Genomic DNA, 22,646 nt, shown 5'->3' on the forward strand with positions numbered 1-22,646 from the left:
CCCTGCCACCTCTACACTCTAACTACTAGGCTACCCTGCCTCCTCTACACTCTAACCACTAGGCTACCCTGCCACCTCTACACTCTAACCACTAGGCTACCCTGCCTCCTCTACACTCTAACCACTAGGCTACCCTGCCTCCTCTACACTCTAACCACTAGGCTACCCTGCCACCTCTACACTCTAACCACTAGGCTACCCTGCCGCCTCTACACTCTAACCACTAGGCTACCCTGCCACCTCTACACTCTAACCACTAGGCTACCCTGCCTCCTCTACACTCTAACCACTAGGCTACCCTGCCTCCTCTACACTCTAACCACTAGGCTACCCTGCCACCTCTACACTCTAACCACTAGGCTACCCTGCCGCCTCTACACTCTAACCACTAGGCTACCCTGCCACCTCTACACCCTAACCACTAGGCTACCCTGCCTCCTCTACACTCTAACCACTAGGCTACCCTGCCACCTCTACACTCTAACCACTAGGCTACCCTGCCACCTCTACACTCTAACCACTAGGCTACCCTGCCACCTCTACACTCTAACCACTAGGCTACCCTGCCTCCTCTACACTCTAACCACTAGGCTACCCTGCCACCTCTACACTCTAACCACTAGGCTACCCTGCCACCTCTACACTCTAACCACTAGGCTACCCTGCCACCTCTACACTCTAACCACTAGGCTACCCTGCCTCCTCTACACTCTAACCACTAGGCTACCCTGCCTCCTCTACACTCTAACCACTAGGCTACCCTGCCACCTCTACACTCTAACCACTAGACTACCCTGCCACCTCTACACTCTAACCACTAGGCTACCCTGCCTCCTCTACACTCTAACCACTAGGCTACCCTGCCTCCTCTACACTCTAACCACTAGGCTACCCTGCCTCCTCTACACTCTAACCACTAGGCTACCCTGCCTCCTCTACACTCTAACCACTAGGCTACCCTGCCTCCTCTACACTCTAACCACTAGGCTACCCTGCCTCCTCTACACTCTAACCACTAGGCTACCTGCCGCCCCTCCACTCTAACCACTAGGCTACCCTGCCACCCCTACACTCTAACCACTAGACTACCCTGCCTCCTCTACACTCTAACCACTAGGCTACCCTGCCACCCCTACACTCTAACCACTAGGCTACCCTGCCACCTCTACACTCTAACCACTAGGCTACCCTGCCTCCTCTACACTCTAACCACTAGGCTACCCTGCCACCTCTACACTCTAACCACTAGGCTACCCTGCCACCTCTACACTCTAACCACTAGGCTACCCTGCCACCTCTACACTCTAACCACTAGGCTACCCTGCCTCCTCTACACTCTAACCACTAGGCTACCCTGCCTCCTCTACACTCTAACCACTAGGCTACCCTGCCACCTCTACACTCTAACCACTAGACTACCCTGCCACCTCTACACTCTAACCACTAGGCTACCCTGCCTCCTCTACACTCTAACCACTAGGCTACCCTGCCTCCTCTACACTCTAACCACTAGGCTACCTGCCTCCTCTACACTCTAACCACTAGGCTACCCTGCCTCCTCTACACTCTAACCACTAGGCTACCCTGCCTCCTCTACACTCTAACCACTAGGCTACCCTGCCTCCTCTACACTCTAACCACTAGGCTACCCTGCCTCCTCTACACTCTAACCACTAGGCTACCCTGCCTCCTCTACACTCTAACCACTAGGCTACCTGCCGCCCCTCCACTCTAACCACTAGGCTACCCTGCCACCCCTACACTCTAACCACTAGACTACCCTGCCTCCTCTACACTCTAACCACTAGGCTACCCTGCCACCCCTACACTCTAACCACTAGGCTACCCTGCCTCCTCTACACTCTAACCACTAGGCTACCCTGCCGCCTCTACACTCTAACCACTAGGCTACCCTGCCTCCTCTACACTCTAACCACTAGGCTACCCTGCCACCCCTACACTCTAACCACTAGGCTACCCTGCCTCCTCTACACTCTAACCACTAGGCTACCCTGCCTCCTCTACACTCTAACCACTAGGCTACCCTGCCACCTCTACACTCTAACCACTAGACTACCCTGCCACCTCTACACTCTAACCACTAGGCTACCCTGCCTCCTCTACACTCTAACCACTAGGCTACCCTGCCTCCTCTACACTCTAACCACTAGGCTACCCTGCCACCCCTACACTCTAACCACTAGGCTACCCTGCCTCCTCTACACTCTAACCACTAGGCTAACACTCTAACCACTAGGCTACCCTGCCTCCTCTACACTCTAACCACTAGGCTACCTGCCACCTCTACACTCTAACCACTAGGCTACCCTGCCACCTCTACACTCTAACCACTAGGCTACCCTGCCACCCCTTTTAATAACACTTCAGATTTTCTGGGTTAACAAAGAAATAATACATAACAAAACACTGCAAAGTTTCCTGAGGACTAGAAGTGAGGTCGGCCATCTCTGTCGGGGAGGTCTAGTAGTAGGATCTCGATGTTACCCGTCCTTGGTAGAGCAACATGCTCAATGGCTGTATTTTTTAGGGAGGAGATGGGATGGTTAGCATCAACAAAGTGAGCTGCTACTGGATAGTCCGTGTTCTTACACCTGATTGAGCTGTGTGTTCCGCAATGCATTGTTTTAAATGTATTTGTGTTTGTTCTACGTAGGCTTTCCCACATGAACAGCTGAGGAGATTTCCTTTGTCTTGCATGAGACGATACCCGTAACAGTGATTTTGGACCTGTATGTGGGTGTCTGAAGAAGGATGTTTTTGTAGTGCTATTGCACTGTGCGCATGAGCAACATTTGTAGTTCCCTTAAAGACCCCAGTCAACTAATATCAACACTTTATATCAATATCAACACAACCTTCAGTATGTTTAAGAAATATTGCTTTGTGCATCCGTTACCAAAAACTCACATCTTTAAGATATTTTCACATTTTTGTCCCTCATGAGGAGGGAAAGTTCACAGAAGTAACAAGTAATGGTAGATCTACCAATTAGTTATAGTGATTTTACTGATACCAATTTTGTTTATTCATTATTAAGTGCTTAAAACTCATAATTCTGTTGCCAAGTTGTTAAGGGAATTATCAAAAAACAAAATTACTGCAACTATTTGGCTACAATGGGAAACCATAAGCCACAGTTGGGTCACCTGCTACTGTCCTCCCTTCCACTAGCTTACTGTTATGTTCAGCTCATACAGTGCCTTCAAAAAGCACCCTTGACTTTTTCCACACTTTGTTTTGTTACAAAGTGGGATTAAAATGTATTTTGTTCTTTTTTGTCAACGATCTACACACAATACTCAATGTCAAAGTGGAAGAAAACGTTATTCAAGATATATGTATACAGCATTCTAAAGATTGTTTCTGTACATCGTTTGACATGTTTCTACTGACTGTTACGGAACTTCTGGACATTTCATCACATTATTGTGACTTTGGAATTGTTTACCAAACCCGCTAACCAAAGTAGCTAATTGGACATAAATAAAACGGACATTTTCGAACAAAATCAAGCATTTATTGTGGACCTGGAATTTCTAGGACTGCATTCTGATGAAGTTCCTCAAAAGGTAAGGAAACATTTATCATGTATTTTTTGGTTTCTGTTGACTCCAACATGGAGGCTAATTTGGCTACTGTTCTGAGCGCAGTCTCAGATTATTGCATGGGTTGCTTTTTCCGTAAACTTTTTTTGAAATCTGACACAGCTGTTGCATTAAGGAGTGGGTATATCTATAATTCCATGTGTATAACTTGATTTATCATCTACATTTATGATGAGTATTTCTGTTGAAACGATGTGGCTATGCAAAATCACTTCATGTTTTTGGAACTAGTGAATCATTTTATCTTTATTTATGCTTTTTGTGAATGCTATATTTTGCTGGAAAATGGCTGTGCTTATTGTGGTTTGGTGGAGACCTAACATAATCGTTTCAATTAATAAAATCGCCACCGGACAATTTACATTGACCCCCCCCCACCCCCTTCCTTTTGTAAACTGCTGCTACTCGCTGTTTATTATCTATGCATAGTCACTTCACCCCTACCTAAATGTACCAATTACCTCAACTAACCTGCAGACTGACTCGGTACCGGTGCCCCCTGTATATAGCCTCCACATTGCCTCGGTACCGGTGTGGAAAATGATTTAAGACTGAGACTCTCCAATACAACCCAACATTGCAGAGTTCTGTGCATCCTTTCAAGCACACACTTCTCATTAACCTGAGGTGAGTTATTCACAATTGTCGATGAACAAATAAGGTTTTATATGTAAGATGGTTAAATAATGACCAAAATTATTTATTATATTGTTACTTGTGTCCTGGTCCTATAAGAGCTCTTTGTCACTGAAAGAGCTGCAAAACCTGGACCCGTACAAATCAGCTGGGCTAGACAATCTGGACCCTCTCTTTCTAAAATTATCCGCCGCCATGGTTGCAACCCCTATTACCATTCTGTTCAAACTCTCTTTCGTATCGTCTGAGATCCCTAAAGATTGGAAAGCTGCCGCGGTCATCCCTCTCTTCAAAGGGGGTGACACTCTAGACCCAAACTGTTATAGACCTATATCCATCCTACCCTGCCTTTTTAAAGTCTTTGAAAGACAAGTTAATAAACAGATCACTGACCATTTCGAATCCCACCGTACCTTCTCTGATGTGCAATCCGGTTTCCGAGCTGGTCACGGGTGCACCTCAGCCATGCTCAAGGTACTAAACGATATCATAACCGCCATCAATAAAAGATTGAAGGTGATTGCACAGTACATCGACCTGGCCAAGGCTTTCGACCTTGGTCAATCACTGCATTCATATCGGCAGACTCAACAGCCTTGATTTCTCAAATTACTGCCTCGCCTGGATCACTAACTACTTCTCAGACAGTGCCAAATCGGAGGGCCTGTTGTCCAGACCTCTGGCAGTCTCTATGGGGGTACCACAGGTTTCAATTCTCGGCCGACTCTTTTCTCTGTATATAACAACGATGTCGCTCTTGCTGCAGGTGACTCCCCGATCCACCTGTATGTAGACGACACCATTCTGTATACATCTGGCCCTTCTTTGGACACTGTGTTAACTTCTCTAGGGTAGGGGGCAGCATTGGGAATTTTGGATGAATAGCATGCCCAAATTAAACTGCCTGCTACTCAGCCATAAAAGCTAGAATATGCATATAATTAGTAGATTTGGATAGAAAACACTGATGTTTCTAAAACTGTTTGAATGATGTCTGAGTATAACAGAACTCATATGGCAGGCAAAAGCCTGAGAGAAAAACCCACCAGGAAGTGGGAAATCTGAGGTTTGTAGTTTTTCAACTCATTGCCTATCGAATACACCGTGTCTATGGGGTCATATTGCACTTCCTAAGGCTTCCACTAGATGTCAGTCTTTAGAACCTTGTTTGATGCTTCTACTGTGAAGGAGGGGGTAATGAGAGGGGATTGAGTCAGAGGTCTGCCAGAAAGGCATGAGCTGACCACGCACGTGAGCATTAGCTTGCATTCCATTGCAATTCTAAAGAAAGGAATTCTCCAGTTGTAACATTATTGAAGATTTATGTTAAAAACATCCTAAAGATTGATTCTATACATCGTTTGACATGTTTCTAACGGACTGTAATGGAACTTTTTTACTTTTCATCTGCACCTAGTGATCGCGCCTCATGAATTTTGATTACTGGGCTAAAAGCACGAACAAAAAGGAGGTATTTGATGGACATAAATGGACTTTATTGAACAAACCAAACATTTGTGGAACTGGGATTCCTGGGAGTGCATTCTGATGAAGATCAAAGGTAAGTGAATATTTATAAGGCCATTTCTGACTTCTGTTGACTACACATGGCGGATATTTTGGTCTCTGAGCGCTGTACTCAGATTATTGCATGGTGTGCTTTTTCCGTAAAGTGTTTTTGAAATCTGACGCAGCGGTTGCATTAAGGAGAAGTGCATCTAAAATTCCATGCATAACACTTGTATCTTTTATCAATGTTTATTATGAGTATTTCTGTAAATTGATTTGGCTCTCTGCAAAATCAGATGTTTTGGAACTACTGAAAATAACGAGCCAATGTAAACACCTCCTTTGGCCGCCTTTCCTTCCAGTTCTCTGCTGCCAATGACTGGAACGAATTGCAAAAATCGCTGAAGCTGGAGACTTATATTTCCCTCACTAACTTTAAATATCAGCTATCCGAGCAGCTAACCGATCGCTGCAGCTGTACATAGCCCATCTGTAAATAGCCCACCAAATCCGCCTACCTCCTCCCCATAATTGTTTTCATTTACTTTTCTGCTATTTTGCACACCAGAATTTCTACTCGCACATAATCATCTGCACATCTATCACTCCAGTGTTAATTTGCTAAATTGTAATTACTTCGCTACTATGGCCTATTTATTGCCTACCTCATGCCATTTGCACACACTGTATATAGACTTTCCAATTTTTCTACTGTATTATTGACTGTATGTTTGTTTATTCCATGTGTAACTGTGTTGTTGTTTGTATCGCACTGCTTTGCTTTATCTTGGCCAGGTCACAGTTGTAAATGAGAAGATATTCTCAACTAGCCTACCTGGTTAAATAAAGGTGTTCTCAACTAGCCTACCTGGTTAAATAAAGGTGAAATAAAATAAATATAAAAAACTTCCCGCGAGCCAGGTTGTGAAAAACTCACATTTATTAAACATAAGAATGAGTGTATTGTATAGTGTGTGTGGCAGGCTTACAATGATGGCAAAAATCAACATTTGAGAGTGTGCTGACCCTGGTGCTAGAGGGGGTACAGCTGACCCTGGTGCTAGAGGGGGTACAGCTGACCCTGGTGCTAGAGGGGGTACGCAGCTGGAGGTTGAATGTTTGAAGGGGTACGGGACTATAAAAAGTTTGGGAACCACTGATCTAGTAGAATTAGATGCACACTTTCCCACAATGCATTGGAAGAGATGGCTGCGAGTGATAGGCCCTGGTTTTCTTCAAGTAACCAAACAACAAACCTAGGCTAGTTAATTGGGAAGATGCCCGAAGCTTCTGTGGTTTTCAAATGTAGGCCAAGTAATTTTTGTTCTCCTTAAGAAGATCCTGAGTATTGCGTTTTTTATTTTTACCCTCCTTTTATTGTTCTATTGGCCTTAGTCAGAGATTTTAAACTAAACACTAAACCACCTTTAGATTTCTGAAATATGTCGGCACCGGGACCTGGGGACGTGGCTTTGTTATTGATGTTAATCAGTCCATTTGATATGGATTGGTTTAGTTTGTTGAATTTGGAAAAATCTACATGCACTTGGCCCCACCTACTTAGCCAGTCGGTATACTTCATACTGTTTACAAAACGGCTAAACAGTATGTCTTATGTATGTCCTACGCTAGTATGGGTATTCAGTTCATGTATGTACTACGCTAGTATGGGTATTCAGTTTATGTATGTCGTACGCTAGTATGGGTATTCAGTTTATGTATGTCCTACGCTAGTATGGGTATTCAGTTTATGTATGTCCTACGCTAGTATGGGTATTCAGTTTATGTATGTACTACGCTAGTATGGGTATTCAGTTTATGTATGTAGTACGCTAGTATGGGTATTCAGTTTATGTATGTACTACGCTAGTATGGGTATTCAGTACGCTAGTATGGGTATTCAGTTTATGTGTGTACTACGCTAGTATGGGTATTCAGTACGCTAGTATGGGTATTCAGTTTATGTATGTACTACGCTAGTATGGGTATTCAGTTTATGTATGTACTACGCTAGTATGGGTATTCAGTTTATGTATGTAGTACGCTAGTATGGGTATTCAGTTTATGTATGTCGTACGCTAGTATGGGTATTCAGTTTATGTGTGTACTACGCTAGTATGGGTATTCAGTTTATGTGTGTACTACGCTAGTATGGGTATTCAGTACGCTAGTATGGGTATTCAGTACGCTAGTATGGGTATTCAGTTTATGTATGTAGTACGCTAGTATGGGTATTCAGTACGCTAGTATGGGTATTCAGTTTATGTATGTAGTACGCTAGTATGGGTATTCAGTACGCTAGTATGGGTATTCAGTTTATGTATGTAGTACGCTAGTATGGATATTCGGACACGACCACTATTATTGTGCACAGAGTCCAAGCAACATGTGACTAAGTAAATTCTGACTCCTGAACTTATTGAGGCTTTCCATAACAAAATGGGTTGAATACGTATTGACTTAAGACATCCCTGCTTTTAATTTTGTATTCATTTGTCAATTTCTAAAAACATAATTCCACTTTGACATTATGGGCTATTGTGTAGGCCAGTGACACAACATAAATTTTATATCCATTTAAAATTCATTAAAATGTTGAAAAAGTCAAAGGGTGTGAATACCTTTTGAAGGCACAGTATCTGTTCTTTTCTCTCTGTTGTCTGGTAGTAAAACAATCTGTGTCTAGACAACCTCTCTCTGCCTTAATCTCTCACTCTTCCATTATAATGTCACCTCTCCCTGTGGCCTTAGTCAGCATCCTCAACCACTGAGCACCTACCGACACCGCACTTCCATGGACGTTGAAAAGTATTTGAAATTCAGTCATTCCACCCTGACCTTGATGTTAACGTCCACAGACGGACCGGACCATATCTGGACCTATCATAGACGTATGTTTCACAAGTTTGGACAGTACAGTAAGTAAAGCACAATAGAGTTGGCGCCCCCCCTTGGGTTGTGCCGTGGCAGAGATCTTTGTGGGCTATACTCGGCCTCGTCTCAGGATGGTAAGTTGGTGGTTGAAGATTTCCCTCTAGTGGTGTGGGGGCTGTGCTTTGGCAAAGTGGGTGGGGTTATATCCTTCCTGTTTGGCCCTGTCCGGGGGTATCATCGGATGGGGCCATAGTGTCTCCTGACCCCTCCTGCTCAGCCTCCAGTATTTATGCTGCAGTAGTTTGTGTCGGGGGGCTAGGGTCAGTTTGTTATATCTGGAGTACTTCTGTCCTATCCGGTGTCCTGTGTGAATTTAAGTATGCTCTCTCTAATTCTCTCTTTCTCTCTCTGAGGACCTGAGCCCTAGGACCATGCCTCAGGACTACCTGGCATGATGACTCCTTGCTGTCCCCAGTCCACCTGGCCGTGCTGCTGCTCCAGTTTCAACTGTTCTGCCTGTGATTATTATTATTTGACCATGCTGGTCATTTATGAACATTTGAACATCTTGGCCATGTTATAATCTCCACCCGGCACAGCCAGAAGAGGACTGGCCACCCCACATAGCCTAGTTCCTCTCTAGGTTTTGGCCTTTCTAGGGAGTTTTTCCTAGCCACCGTGCTTCTACAGCTGCATTGCTTGCTGTTTGGGGTTTTAGGCTGGGTTTCTGTACAGCACTTTGAGATATCAGCTGATGTACGAAGGGCTATATAAATAAATTTGATTTGAGTAGAGTAGAGTACAGTACTGTACAGTGAGTAGAGCTGATTGGTTAAAAAAACGCATTCCAGACAGTGTCTGTTTCACAAGTTACCACCGGCTAAATCTACGATGTTAAAATGCCTGTTTACTCTGATCCATCTGACTGAACAATCCACGGTCTCATCAGTCCAGCCAGGAAATGTATAAACTTGGTCTCCACTATAAAAAGCATCGAGACATTATCTCACATTTCTTTTAGACTAACATTTAGTTTTCAACAGCGGACATTTGTATAAACCTTGCTGTTTGTCTCTCTGACATTTGCAACATTCCAGCTGTCCCATAGTAATGAATGTGTCGTGAGTTGGGACGAGACACAGGCAGGGAGCGTTTCTCAGCTAGTCAAAATCATGAATCAGCTGGCATCATTTTTATGGATATATTCAAATAAATGTGAATTGAAAAAATGTCAAACTAGCTGTGCTTCATTTGACGTCTTTCCAGCCTTAGTTTGAAGTGATTGTGTTAGAGGTGTTGTTGGCTAGCTCCTCTGAACTACAGTGTCCTGATGAAATCGCACCTCATTAGCTCATTGTTATGGATGTATCCAAATAAATGTCCCTAGAAAAACAGCTTAAACAAATGCAAATACTTTGCTGTTATTCTGGCTGCACTTTTTGACGTGACTGAGTAAGCCGTAGTTGGCTAGCTAGCAAGCAAGGGATAAGAATGTTGCCAGCGAGTATGGCGATGGAACATTTAGAATGAACGGTTGCTCTGGCAACCGAACCAATAGAATGAACGACCTGACCTGAGCCCTAGGACCATGCCCCAGGACTACCTGACATGATGACTCCTTGCTGTCCCCAGTCCACCTGGCCGTGCTGCTACTCCAGTTTCAACTGTTCTGCCTTACTATTATTCAACCATGCTGGTCATTTATGAACATTTGAACATCTTGGCCACGTTCTGTTATAATCTCCACCCGGCACAGCCAGAAGAGGACTGGCCACCCCACATAAACTGGTTCCTCTCTAGGTTTCTTCCTAGGTTTTGGCCTTTCTAGGGAGTTTTTCCTAGCCACCGTGCTTCTACAGCTGCATTGCTTGCTGTTTGGAGTTTTAGGCTGGGTTTCTGTACAGCACTTTGAGATATCAGCTGATGTACGAAGGGCTATATAAATACATTTGATTTGACCTTCCGGCTTGTGTAGCTAGATGAAATGGAATTAATTAATTAATCACATTAATGTTCATGTTTAATGAAATTATGTAAATCATTATTTGAATATGTTGGTAACCTGTTGTATAAAAGTGATAATGCCCTCAAAGCCAGTGTTTGGAGGATATATTGGCAAGGTTAGCTGGCCCTCAACTTCAGCCTAATAATACCCGTGCCAATATATCCTCCAAACACTGGCTTCTTCAGCATTATCACTTAAGTAGAGTACAGGAATGAAAAGAAAAGTACAGTATGTGCTGTAGTAAACTAAACTCTATTGTAGTCTGCACTATGATGTCCAAACATGTGAAACATTTTTATTTTACCTTCATTTAACTAGGCAAGTCAGTTAAGAACAAATACTTATTTTCAATGACGGCCTAGGAACAGTGGGTTAGCTGCCTGTTCAGGGGCAGAACGACAGATTTGTACCTTGTCAACTCAGGGATTTGATCTAGCAACGTTTCGGTTACTAGTCCATTGTGCAGTACAGATCAGGGACCCATGATGTAATTCCATTACCAGGTGCAAATCCACTTCACTCAATAACCAAAAGAGATTTGTTCAAACTCAAGGTGGCAGGTCATAGCTGATACCCCATTCTTTCTGCAGATATCTTTGAATCTTAATTCAGAGCATGGTGGCATAAAAACGTGATGGCATAAAAACCTGCGGGAGATTTTACCATAATTCTGTTATCAAAGTCTACATTTGCACAGTCCTTCCACTAAATGAATCTTTGTAACGTTATCAGTGGACATTTTAAAGTAGTCCTTGTGAATAGAGATGTATGGTTTGTTATTAAGCTTTGAAATCAATGGTTGTTTGTCACCCAAAAAAAAAGAGTGATGACTACAATTCTGTCTCGGGGAAAATAATGACATGATTTCATTGTAGCTTATACAGAACAAATACAGAGCAATTTATGAATTATGAATGAGTGACTGTGGATGAATATGATACTGTATACAGATATGGCATAATAATCAACTAACCTTAAGGAAGATAAACGTTGTTTGCTATCCGTTATGGTTAGAAATGATGTTAATTGAGCCGGGTTTATCAGATGATTGTGCAGTAGCATAACGTTATCAAGTGGATGTCCAGGCAGCAGGCTACTGTTGCTCTTGTTATTGTTAGCCAAGCAACAAGCTAAAACAACCATCTAGCTATGAACTTACCTTGATCTTTCATGTCTCTCTTTGAATCCATCATTTTATAGTTAGGTTAGTTAGCTCATGTACTGAACATAGAACTGGGATAGTGATTTCTTTGAGAATTTGGAGTGAAATTGTCATCTGTCCAGTGCAGGTAGCTACGGGATTAGCTAGCTAGCACGGTGGGCTAACATGATGCCTAATTTTGCACACTTGTTGGAAGCAAATGATTCCGCAAAACGTTGCTACTCAGTTAAAAACCGAAGCGAGCCACAACAAACTATATTACTGTGTCCCAAAAACGAGAAGAAAAATGTCATTGTTGACCTGAAATCCCTCTGTCCAGTCCGACCAGAGCTTCTGGGTACCAGGGAGCAGAATAACTGTTGAATTTATGAATGCGCAACGCCGGTTCAATGTGACCGGGATCAATTAAACATCGGCAAAAAAAAAATGATGTAAATGATTGCCTGCAGCACAAATACAGTCACCAACTCTCTAGATTACATAAACAACCGAAGCAGCTCTGCTGGGTGAGTAAAATGGTCAACGTGTTCAGAAGTATTTCTATCACTTGTGTCTAGAAGTAGCTAGGTCATTTTAGACAATTAACATTGAATTGGGCCGCTGCCGTTGCGGTCAGCACGCTGGGACCAAACCTTACTCCTCAGCCGGGGCGGCCGGGGCGAAACGCCTTGATTTACTAACGCACCCTTAAAGATGACTCCCGGAAGACATGCGCGGTTTGGTTTGTTACGGTAACGTAGCTATCATATACGAACAAAGCTGTCATTTCACCGCGGCTGTGTTTAGGAACTAGAAAAACGAGGCTACGTATCCTCTTTCTACTAATAATAATAATATAATAATAATAATAATAATATTATATTATATTATTATTACTAATACACGGGGAAAATACAATTGAGCCTTTCTGCAGATGAAACGGGAACAATATTTACGTCTGAAAAATATATATATATATATTTTTTTACCTTTATTTAACAAGGCAAGTCAGTTAAGAACAAATTCTTATTTTCAATGACGGCCTAGGAACAGTGGGTTAACTGCCTGTTCAGGGTCAGAACGACAGGCTTACCAGCTCGGGAGTTTTGAATATGCAACCTTCCGGTTACTAGTCCACCACTCTTACCACTAGGCTACCCTGCCGCCCCTCCACTCTAACCACTAGGCTACCCTGCCGCCCCTCCACTCTAACCACTAGGCTACCCTGCCGCCCCTCCACTCTAACCACTAGGATACCCTGCCGCCCCTCCACTCTAACCACTAGACTACCCTGCCGCCTCTACACTCTAACCACTAGGATACCTACCTCCCCTACACTCTAACCACTAGGCTACCTGCCGCCTCTCCACTCTAACCACTAGGCTACCCTGCCGCCCCTCCACTCTAACCACTAGACTACCCTGCCGCCTCTACACTCTAACCACTAGGATACCTACCTCCCCTACACTCTAACCACTAGGCTACCTGCTGCCCCTACACTCTAACCACTAGGATACCTACCTCCCCTACACTCTAACCACTAGGCTACCTGCCGCCTCTCCACTCTAACCACTAGGCTACCTGCTGCCCCTACACTCTAACCACTAGGCTACCCTGCCACCCCTCCACTCTAACCACTAGGCTACCCTGCCGCCCCTCCACTCTAACCACTAGGCTACCCTGCTGCCCCTCCACTCTAACCACTAGGCTACCCTGCCGCCCCTCCACTCTAACCACTAGGCTACCCTGCCGCCCCTCCACTCTAACCACTAGGCTACCCTGCCGCCCCTCCACTCTAACCACTAGGCTACCCTGCCACCCCTCCACTCTAACCATTAGACTACCTGCCTCCCCTACACTCTAACCACTAGGCTACCCTGACGCCTCTACACTCTAACCACTAGGCTACCCTAACGCCTCTACATTCTAACCACTAGGCTACCCTGCCGCCTCTACACTAACCACTAGGCTACCCTACCGCCTCTACATTCTAACCACTAGGCTACCCTGCCGTCTCTACACTCTAACCACTAGGCTACCCTTCCGCCCCTCCACTCTAACCACTAGGCTACCCTGCCGCCCCTCCACTCTAACCACTAGGCTACCCTGCCACCCCTCCACTCTAACCATTAGACTACCTGCCTCCCCTACACTCTAACCACTAGGCTACCCTGCCGCCTCTACACTCTAACCACTAGGCTACCCTACCGCCTCTACATTCTAACCACTAGGCTACCCTGCCACCTCTACACTCTAACCACTAGGCTACCCTACCGCCTCTACATTCTAACCACTAGGCTACCCTGCCGCCTCTATACTCTAACCACTAGGCTACCCTGCCACCTCTACACTCTAACCACTAGGCTACCCTGCCACCTCTACACTCTAACCACTAGGCTACCCTGCCACCTCTACATTCTAACCACTAGGCTACCCTGCCACCTCTACACTCTAACCACTAGGCTACCCTGCCACCTCTACACTCTAACCACTAGGCTACCCTGCCACCTCTACACTCTAACCACTAGGCTACCCTGCCACCTCTACACTCTAACCACTAGGCTACCCTGCCACCTCTACACTCTAACCACTAGGCTACCCTGCCACCTCTACATTCTAACCACTAGGCTACCCTGCCACCTCTATACTCTAACCACTAGGCTACCCTACCGCCTCTACATTCTAACCACTAGGCTACCCTACCGCCTCTACATTCTAACCACTAGGCTACCCTGCCGCCCCGAATATTATTTGCAATCCAATGCTTGCGTGGGTGTTTGACAGATGCGCCTGATGGTAGCTACAAGTTGTTGCTGGTACTATTCTGTCATCGGCGGTGACAGCAGCCGGTGCTGAGACTCTCTGGAGGCGTTTCTATTTATTTTATATCACCTTTATTTAACCAGGTTGGCCAGTAGAGAACACATTCTCATTTACAACTGTGACCTGGCCAATATAAAGCAAAGCAGTACGAAAAAAACGACAACACAGAGTTACACAGAAACAAACGTACAGTCAATAACACAAAATAAAAGAAAAATATAAAATTATATGTACAGTGTGTGCAAATGTAGAAGAGAGGTAAGGCAATAAATAGGCACTAGAGGAGAAAATAATTACAATATAGCATTACTACTGGAGAGATAGATGTGGAAGTAGAGATACTGGGGTGCAAAAGAGCAAGAGGGTACATTATAATATGGAGATGAGGTAGTTGGGTGTACTATTTACAGATTGGCAGTGTACAGGTAAGCTGCTCTGACAGCTGATGCTTAAAGTTAGAGAGGGAGATATAAGACTCCAATTTCAGTGATTTTTGCAATTCGTTCCAGTCATTGGCAGCAGAGAACTGCAAGGAAAGGCCGCCAAAGTAAGTGTTGGCTTTGGGGATGACCAGTGAAATACACCTGCTGGAGCGCGTGCTACAGGTGGGTGTTGCTATGATGACCAGTGAGCTGAGATAAGGCGGGGCTTTTACCTTCCAAAGACTTATAGATGACCTGGAGCCAGTGGGTTTGGTGATGAATATGTAGTGAGGGCCAGGAAACGAGAGCATACAGGTCGCAGTGGTGGGTAGTGTTTGTGGCTTTGATGATGAAACGAATGGCACTGTGACAGACTACATCCAGTTTGCTGAGTAGAGTGTTGGAGGATATTTTGTATATTACTTTGCCGAAGTCAAAGATCAGTAGGATAGTCAGTTTTACGAGGGTATGTTTGGCAGCAAGAGTGAAGGGGACTTTGTTTGCGAAATAGGAAGCAGATTCTAAATTTAATTTTGGATTGGTGGTGACCGTGTTTCCAAGCCTCAGTGCAGTGGGCAGCTGGGAGGAGGTGCTCTTATTCTCCATGGACTTTACAGTGTCCCAGAACTATTTGGAATTTGTGCTACAGGATGCACATTTCTGCTTGAAAAAGCTGGCCTTTGCTTTCCTAACTCACTGTGTATATTGGTTCCTGACTTCCCTGAACAGTTGCATATCGGGGGCGCTATTCGATGCTAATACTGGTCAAGGACAGTCAAGTCTGGGGTGAACCAAGGACTATATCTGTTCTTAGTTCTACATTTTTTGAATGGGGCATGCTTATTTAAGATGATGAGGAAAGCACTTTTAAAGAGCAACCAGGCATCCTTCCAGGATGAGGTCAATATCCTTCCAGGATACCCGGGCCAGGTTGATTAGAAAGGCCTGAAAGGCAGTGAATAAAATGCTTAGTTGGACTATCACTAGTTTTTCAACAGGACAATGACCCAACACACCTCCAGGCTGTGTAAGGGCTAATTGACCACGAAGGTGAGTGATGGAGTGCTGCATCAAATGTCTTGGCCTCCACAACCCAATTAATCCAGGTGAAGCTGGATTAAGAGAATGCCAAGAGTGTGCAAAGCTGTCATCAAGGCAAAGGATGGCTACTTTGAAGATTCTCAAATATAAAATATATTTAGATTGGTTTAACAATTTTTTGGTTACTACATGTTCCCATATGTGTTATTTCGTAGTTTTTTACAATGTAGAAAATAGTACAAATAATGGTTAATGTGTAATTCAATCATTAATTGCTTAGTATATGATATACTGCATCTATGCCCCCCTTTAAATCTGAATGTATCTACGTCCCCCTTTAAATCTGAATGTATCTATGTCCCCCTTTAAATCTGAATGTATCTACATTTTTTTCTACTGTGTTATTGACTTGTTAATTGTTTACTCCATGTGTAACTCTGTGTTGTCTGTTCACACTGCTATGATTTATCTTGGCCAGCTCGCAGTTGTAAATGAGAACTTGTCCTCAACTAGCCTACCTGGTTAAATAAAGGTGAAATAAAAAAAATAAAAAATAAAAATCTGAATGTATCTACGTCCCCCTTTAAATATGAATGTATTCACAAGAAAACAAAGGCAAGTTATTATTCATTACTTTGTAGTTTATAAACCCAAGCTCGTGCAAAAGATAAAGTAGAAAAAATACATATTTTTAAATAAATAACATTAAAAATAACTTTGATGTTCTCAACCTGCATAGTGCCCAGCACTTTGATAGATTGTGAGAACGCTCATAAATGGCTCAAAGTTCAGTTTGAATGACACCCTGCAAAAGTTTTCAGAAAAATAATAATGTGTGTAGTGTGTTGTAATATTGGGTTGATGGGATAGTACACTGTCCAGTAGTATTGGGTTGATGGGATAGTACACTGTCCAGTAGTATTGGGTTGATGGGATAGTACACTGTGGTGTCCAGTAGTATTGGGTTGATGGGATAGTACACTGTGGTGTCCAGTAGTATTGGGTTGATGGGATAGTACACTGTCCAGTAGTATTGGGTTGATGGGATAGTACACTGTGGTGTCCAGTAGTATTGGGTTGATGGGATAGTACACTGTCCAGTAGTATTGGGTTGATGGGATAGTACACTGTGGTGTCCAGTAGTATTGGGTTGATGGGATAGTACACTGTGGTGTCCAGTAGTATTGGGTTGATGGGATAGTACACTGTCCAGTAGTATTGGGTTGATGGGATAGTACACTGTCCAGTGGTATTGGGTTGATGGGATAGTACACTGTCCAGTAGTATTGGGTTGATGGGATAGTACACTGTGGTGTCCAGTAGTGTTGGGTTGATGGGATAGTACACTGTCCAGTAGTATTGGGTTGATGGGATAGTACACTGTCCAGTAGTGTTGGGTTGATGGGATAGTACACTGTGGTGTCCAGTAGTATTGGGTTGATGGGATAGTACACTGTCCAGTAGTGTTGGGTTGATGGGATAGTACACTGTGGTGTCCAGTAGTGTTGGGTTGATGGGATAGTAAACTGTCCAGTAGTATTGGGTTGATGGGATAGTACACTGTCCAGTAGTATTGGGTTGATGGGATAGTAAACTGTGGTGTCCAGTAGTGTTGGGTTGATGGGATAGTACACTGTGGTGTCCAGTAGTGTTGGGTTGATGGGATAGTACACTGTGGTGTCCAGTAGTGTTTGGGTTGATGTGATAGTACACTGTCCAGTAGTATTGGGTTGATGGGATAGTACACTGTCCAGTAGTATTGGGTTGATGGGATAGTACACTGTGGTGTTGGATTGATGGGATAGTACACTGTGGTGTTGGGTGGATGGGATAGTACACTGTGGTGTTGGGTTGATGGGATAGTACACTGTCCAGTAGTATTGGGTTGATGGGATAGTACACTGTCCAGTAGTATTGGGTTGATGGGATAGTACACTGTCCAGTAGTGTTGGGTTGATGGGATAGTACACTGTCCAGTAGTGTTGGGTTGATGGGATAGTACACTGTCCAGTAGTGTTGGGTTGATGGGATAGTACACTGTGGTGTCCAGTAGTATTGGGTTGATGGGATAGTACACTGTCCAGTAGTGTTGGGTTGATGAGATAGTACACTGTCCAGTAGTATTGGGTTGATGGGATAGTACACTGTCCAGTAGTGTTGGGTTGATGGGATAGTACACTGTCCAGTAGTATTGGGTTGATGGGATAGTACACTGTGGTGTCCAGTAGTGTTGGGTTGATGGGATAGTACACTGTGGTGTTGGGTTGATGGGATAGTACACTGTGGTGTCCAGTAGTATTGGGTTGATGGGATAGTACACTGTCCAGTAGTATTGGGTTGATGGGATAGTACACTGTGGTGTCCAGTAGTGTTGGGTTGATGGGATAGTACACTGTGGTGTCCAGTAGTATTGGGTTGATGGGATAGTACACTGTCCAGTAGTATTGGGTTGATGGGATAGTACACTGTCCAGTAGTGTTGGGTTGATGGGATAGTACACTGTGGTGTCCAGTAGTATTGGGTTGATGGGATAGTACACTGTGGTGTCCAGTAGTGTTGGGTTGATGGGATAGTACACTGTCCAGTAGTGTTAGGTTGATGGGATAGTACACTGTCCAGTAGTCTTAGGTTGATGGGTTGCTTCTCCATTATTTCTTCTGTCTCTCAGGGAACAGCCATCTCCATTTCTCATTATGCAGAAAGCAAAACAGTAAGTCATTATACAGCTGAGGAACAGTCAGTCATTATACAGCTGAGGAACAGTCAATTCATTATACAGCTGAGGAACAGTCAGTCATTATACAGCTGAGGAACAGTCGGTCATTATACAGCTGAGGAACAGTTAGTCATTATACAGCTGAGGAACAGTGAATTCATTATACAGCTGAGGAACAGTCAATTCATTATACAGCTGGAGGAACAGTTAGTCATTATACAGCTGAGGAACTGTCAGTCATTATACAGCTGAAGAACTGTCAGTCATTATACAGCTGAGGAACAGTCAGTCATTATACAGCTGAGGAACTGTCAATTCATTATACAGCTGGAAGAACAGTCAGTCATTATACAGCTGGAAGAACAGTCAGTCATTATACAGCTGGAAGAACAGTCAGTCATTATACAGCTGAGGAACTGTCAGTCATTATACAGCTGAGGAACTGTCAGTCATTATACAGCTGAGGAACTGTCAGTCATTATACAGCTGAAGAACTGTCAGTCATTATACAGCTGAGGAACAGTCAGTCATTATACAGCTGAGGAACTGTCAATTCATTATACAGCTGGAAGAACAGTCAGTCATTATACAGCTGGAAGAACAGTCAGTCATTATACAGCAGAGGAACAGTCAGTCATTATACACCTGGAGGAACAGTCAGTCATTAAACAGATGGAACATCAGACATTACATTCAAATCAGATCTAGCAGTGTATGACTGTCACTACTATACTACCATTACCATGGACTTGTCTGGATGCAGTACTCACCTTTCTACCCCAAGAAGAGGTGGTGTGTTTGGACTTGAGCTCCTCCACTGATTCATAGGTGTGGTTGTTAGCAGAAGGTCTGGCTGATCCTTTCAGTCCTAACTCTGGTATGTGTTCATAAGGTCTGGCTGATCCTTTCAGTCCTAACTCTGGTATGTGTTCATAAGGTCTGGCTGATCCTTTCAGTCCTAACTCTGGTATGTGTTCATAAGGTCTGGCTGATCCTTTCAGTCCTAACTCTGGTATGTGTTCATAAGGTCTGGCTGATCCTTTCAGTCCTAACTCTGGTATGTGTTCATAAGGTCTGGCTGATCCTTTCAGTCCTAACTCTGGTATGTGTTCATAAGGTCTGGCTGATCCTTTCAGTCCTAACTCTGGTATGTGTTCATAAGGTCTGGCTGATCCTTTCAGTCCTAACTCTGGTATGTGTTCATAAGGTCATAAGGTCTTGGCTGATCCTTTCAGTCCTAACTCTGGTATGTGTTCATAAGGTCTGGCTGATCCTTTCAGTCCTAACTCTGGTATGTGTTCATAAGGTCTGGCTGATCCTTTCAGTCCTAACTCTGGTATGTGTTCATAAGGTCTGGCTGATCCTTTCAGTCCTAACTCTGGTATGTGTTCATAAGGTCTGGCTGATCCTGGTATGTGTTCATAAGGTCTGGCTGATCCTTTCAGTCCTTCTGGTATGTGTTCATAAGGTCTGGCTGATCCTTTCAGTCCTAACTCTGGTATGTGTTCATAAGGTCTGGCTGATCCTTTCAGTCCTAACTCTGGTATGTGTTCATAAGGTCTGGCTGATCCTTTCAGTCCTAACTCTGGTATGTGTTCATAAGGTCTGGCTGATCCTTTCAGTCCTAACTCTGGTATGTGTTCATAAGGTCTGGCTGATCCTTTCAGTAACTCTGGTATGTGTTCATAAGGTCTGGCTGACAGTCCTAACTCTGGTATGTGTTCATAAGGTCTGGCTGATCCTTTCAGTCCTAACTCTGGTATGTGTTCATAAGGTCTGGCTGATCCTTTCAGTCCTAACTCTGGTATGTGTTCATAAGGTCTGGCTGATCCTTTCAGTCCTAACTCTGGTATGTGTTCATAAGGTCTGGCTGATCCTTTCAGTCCTAACTCTGTATGTGTTCATAAGGTCTGGCTGATCCTTTCAGTCCTAACTCTGGTATGTGTTCATAAGGTCTGGCTGATCCTGGTATGTGTTTTCAGTCCTAACTCTGGTATGTGTTCATAAGGTCTGGCTGATCCTTTCAGTCCTAACTCTGGTATGTGTTCATAAGGTCTGGCTGATCCTTTCAGTCCTAACTCTGGTATGTGTTCATAAGGTCTGGCTGATCCTTTCAGTCCTAACTCTGGTATGTGTTCATAAGGTCTGGCTGATCCTTTCAGTCCTAACTCTGGTATGTGTTCATAAGGTCTGGCTGATCCTTTCAGTCCTAACTCTGGTATGTGTTCATAAGGTCTGGCTGATCCTTTCAGTCCTAACTCTGGTATGTGTTCATAAGGTCTGGCTGATCCTTTCAGTCCTAACTCTGGTATGTGTTCATAAGGTCTGGCTGATCCTTTCAGTCCTAACTCTGGTATGTGTTCATAAGGTCTGGCTGATCCTTTCAGTCCTAACTCTGGTATGTGTTCATAAGGTCTGGCTGATCCTTTCAGTCCTAACTCTGGTATGTGTTCATAAGGTCTGGCTGATCCTTTCAGTCCTAACTCTGGTATGTGTTCATAAGGTCTGGTCCTAACTCTGGTATGTGATCCTTTCAGTCCTAACTCTGGTATGTGTTCATAAGGTCTGGCTGATCCTTTCAGTCCTAACTCTGGTATGTGTTCATAAGGTCTGGCTGATCCTTTCAGTCCTAATGGATGATGTCATCATAAGGTCTGGCTGATCCTTTCAGTCCTAACTCTGGTATGTGTTCATAAGGTCTGGCTGATCCTTTCAGTCCTAACTCTGGTATGTGTTCATAAGGTCTGGCTGATCCTTTCAGTCCTAACTCTGGTATGTGTTCATAAGGTCTGGCTGATCCTTTCAGTCCTAACTCTGGTATGTGTTCATAAGGTCTGGCTGATCTCTTTCAGTCCTGAAGTCCTAACTCTGGTATGTGTTCATAAGGTCTGGCTGATCCTTTCAGTCCTAACTCTGGTATGTGAAGTCTGGCTGATCCTTTCAGTAACTCTGGTATGTGTTCATAAGGTCTGGGTGTGTTTAAGGTCTGGGGTTGGGACTCTGGTATGTGTTCATAAGGTCTGGCTGATCCTTTCAGTCCTAACTCTGGTATGTGTTCATAAGGTCTGGCTGATCCTTTCAGTCCTAACTCTGGTATGTGTTCATAAGGTCTGGCTGATCCTTTCAGTCCTAACTCTGGTATGTGTTCATAAGGTCTGGCTGATCCTTTCAGTCCTAACTCTGGTATGTGTTCATAAGGTCTGGCTGATCCTTTCAGTCCTAACTCTGGTATGTGTTCATAAGGTCTGGCTGATCCTTTCAGTCCTAACTCTGGTATGTGTTCATAAGGTCTGGCTGATCCTTTCAGTCCTAACTCTGGTATGTGTTCATAAGGTCTGGCTGATCCTTTCAGTCCTAACTCTGGTATGTGTTCATAAGGTCTGGCTGATCCTTTCAGTCCTAACTCTGGTATGTGTTCATAAGGTCTGGCTGATCCTTTCAGTCCTAACTCTGGTATGTGTTCATAAGGTCTGGCTGATCCTTTCAGTCCTAACTCTGGTATGTGAGGTCTGGCTGATCCTTTCAGTCCTAACTCTGGTATGTGTTCAGGTCTGGCTGATCCTTTCAGTCCTAACTCTGGTATGTGTTCATAAGGTCTGGCTGATCCTTTCAGTCCTAACTCTGGTATGTGTTCATAAGGTCTGGCTGATCCTTTCAGTCCTTCTGGTATGTGTTCATAAGGTCTGGCTGATCCTTTCAGTCCTAACTCTGTATCCTGTTCATAAGGTCTGGCTGATCCTTTCAGTCCTAACTCTGTATGTGTTCATAAGGTCTGGCTGATCCTTTCAGTCCTAACTCTGGTATGTGTTCATAAGGTCTGGCTGATCCTTTCAGTCCTAACTCTGGTATGTGT

At 44.1% G+C, this 22,646-nt stretch overlaps 1 protein-coding gene across 1 annotated transcript in view; it reads right to left on the reverse strand.

The window, feature by feature from the left end:
* Nucleotides 1-12,436, reverse strand: part of lrrc61 (leucine rich repeat containing 61) — a 164,175-nt gene extending 151,739 nt beyond the window's left edge. Inside the window, exon 1 of the mRNA XM_046352059.1 lies at nucleotides 11,810-12,436. Within this exon, the coding sequence (XP_046208015.1) occupies nucleotides 11,810-11,843 (34 nt within the window). The 5' untranslated portion in view covers nucleotides 11,844-12,436. The remainder of the gene's footprint in view (nucleotides 1-11,809) is intronic.
* Between the last annotated feature and the right edge of the window lie 10,210 nt (nucleotides 12,437-22,646).

Source organism: Oncorhynchus gorbuscha, linkage group LG06 (assembly GCF_021184085.1).
Source record: "Oncorhynchus gorbuscha isolate QuinsamMale2020 ecotype Even-year linkage group LG06, OgorEven_v1.0, whole genome shotgun sequence".
Classification (NCBI taxonomy): Eukaryota; Metazoa; Chordata; class Actinopteri; order Salmoniformes; family Salmonidae; genus Oncorhynchus; species Oncorhynchus gorbuscha.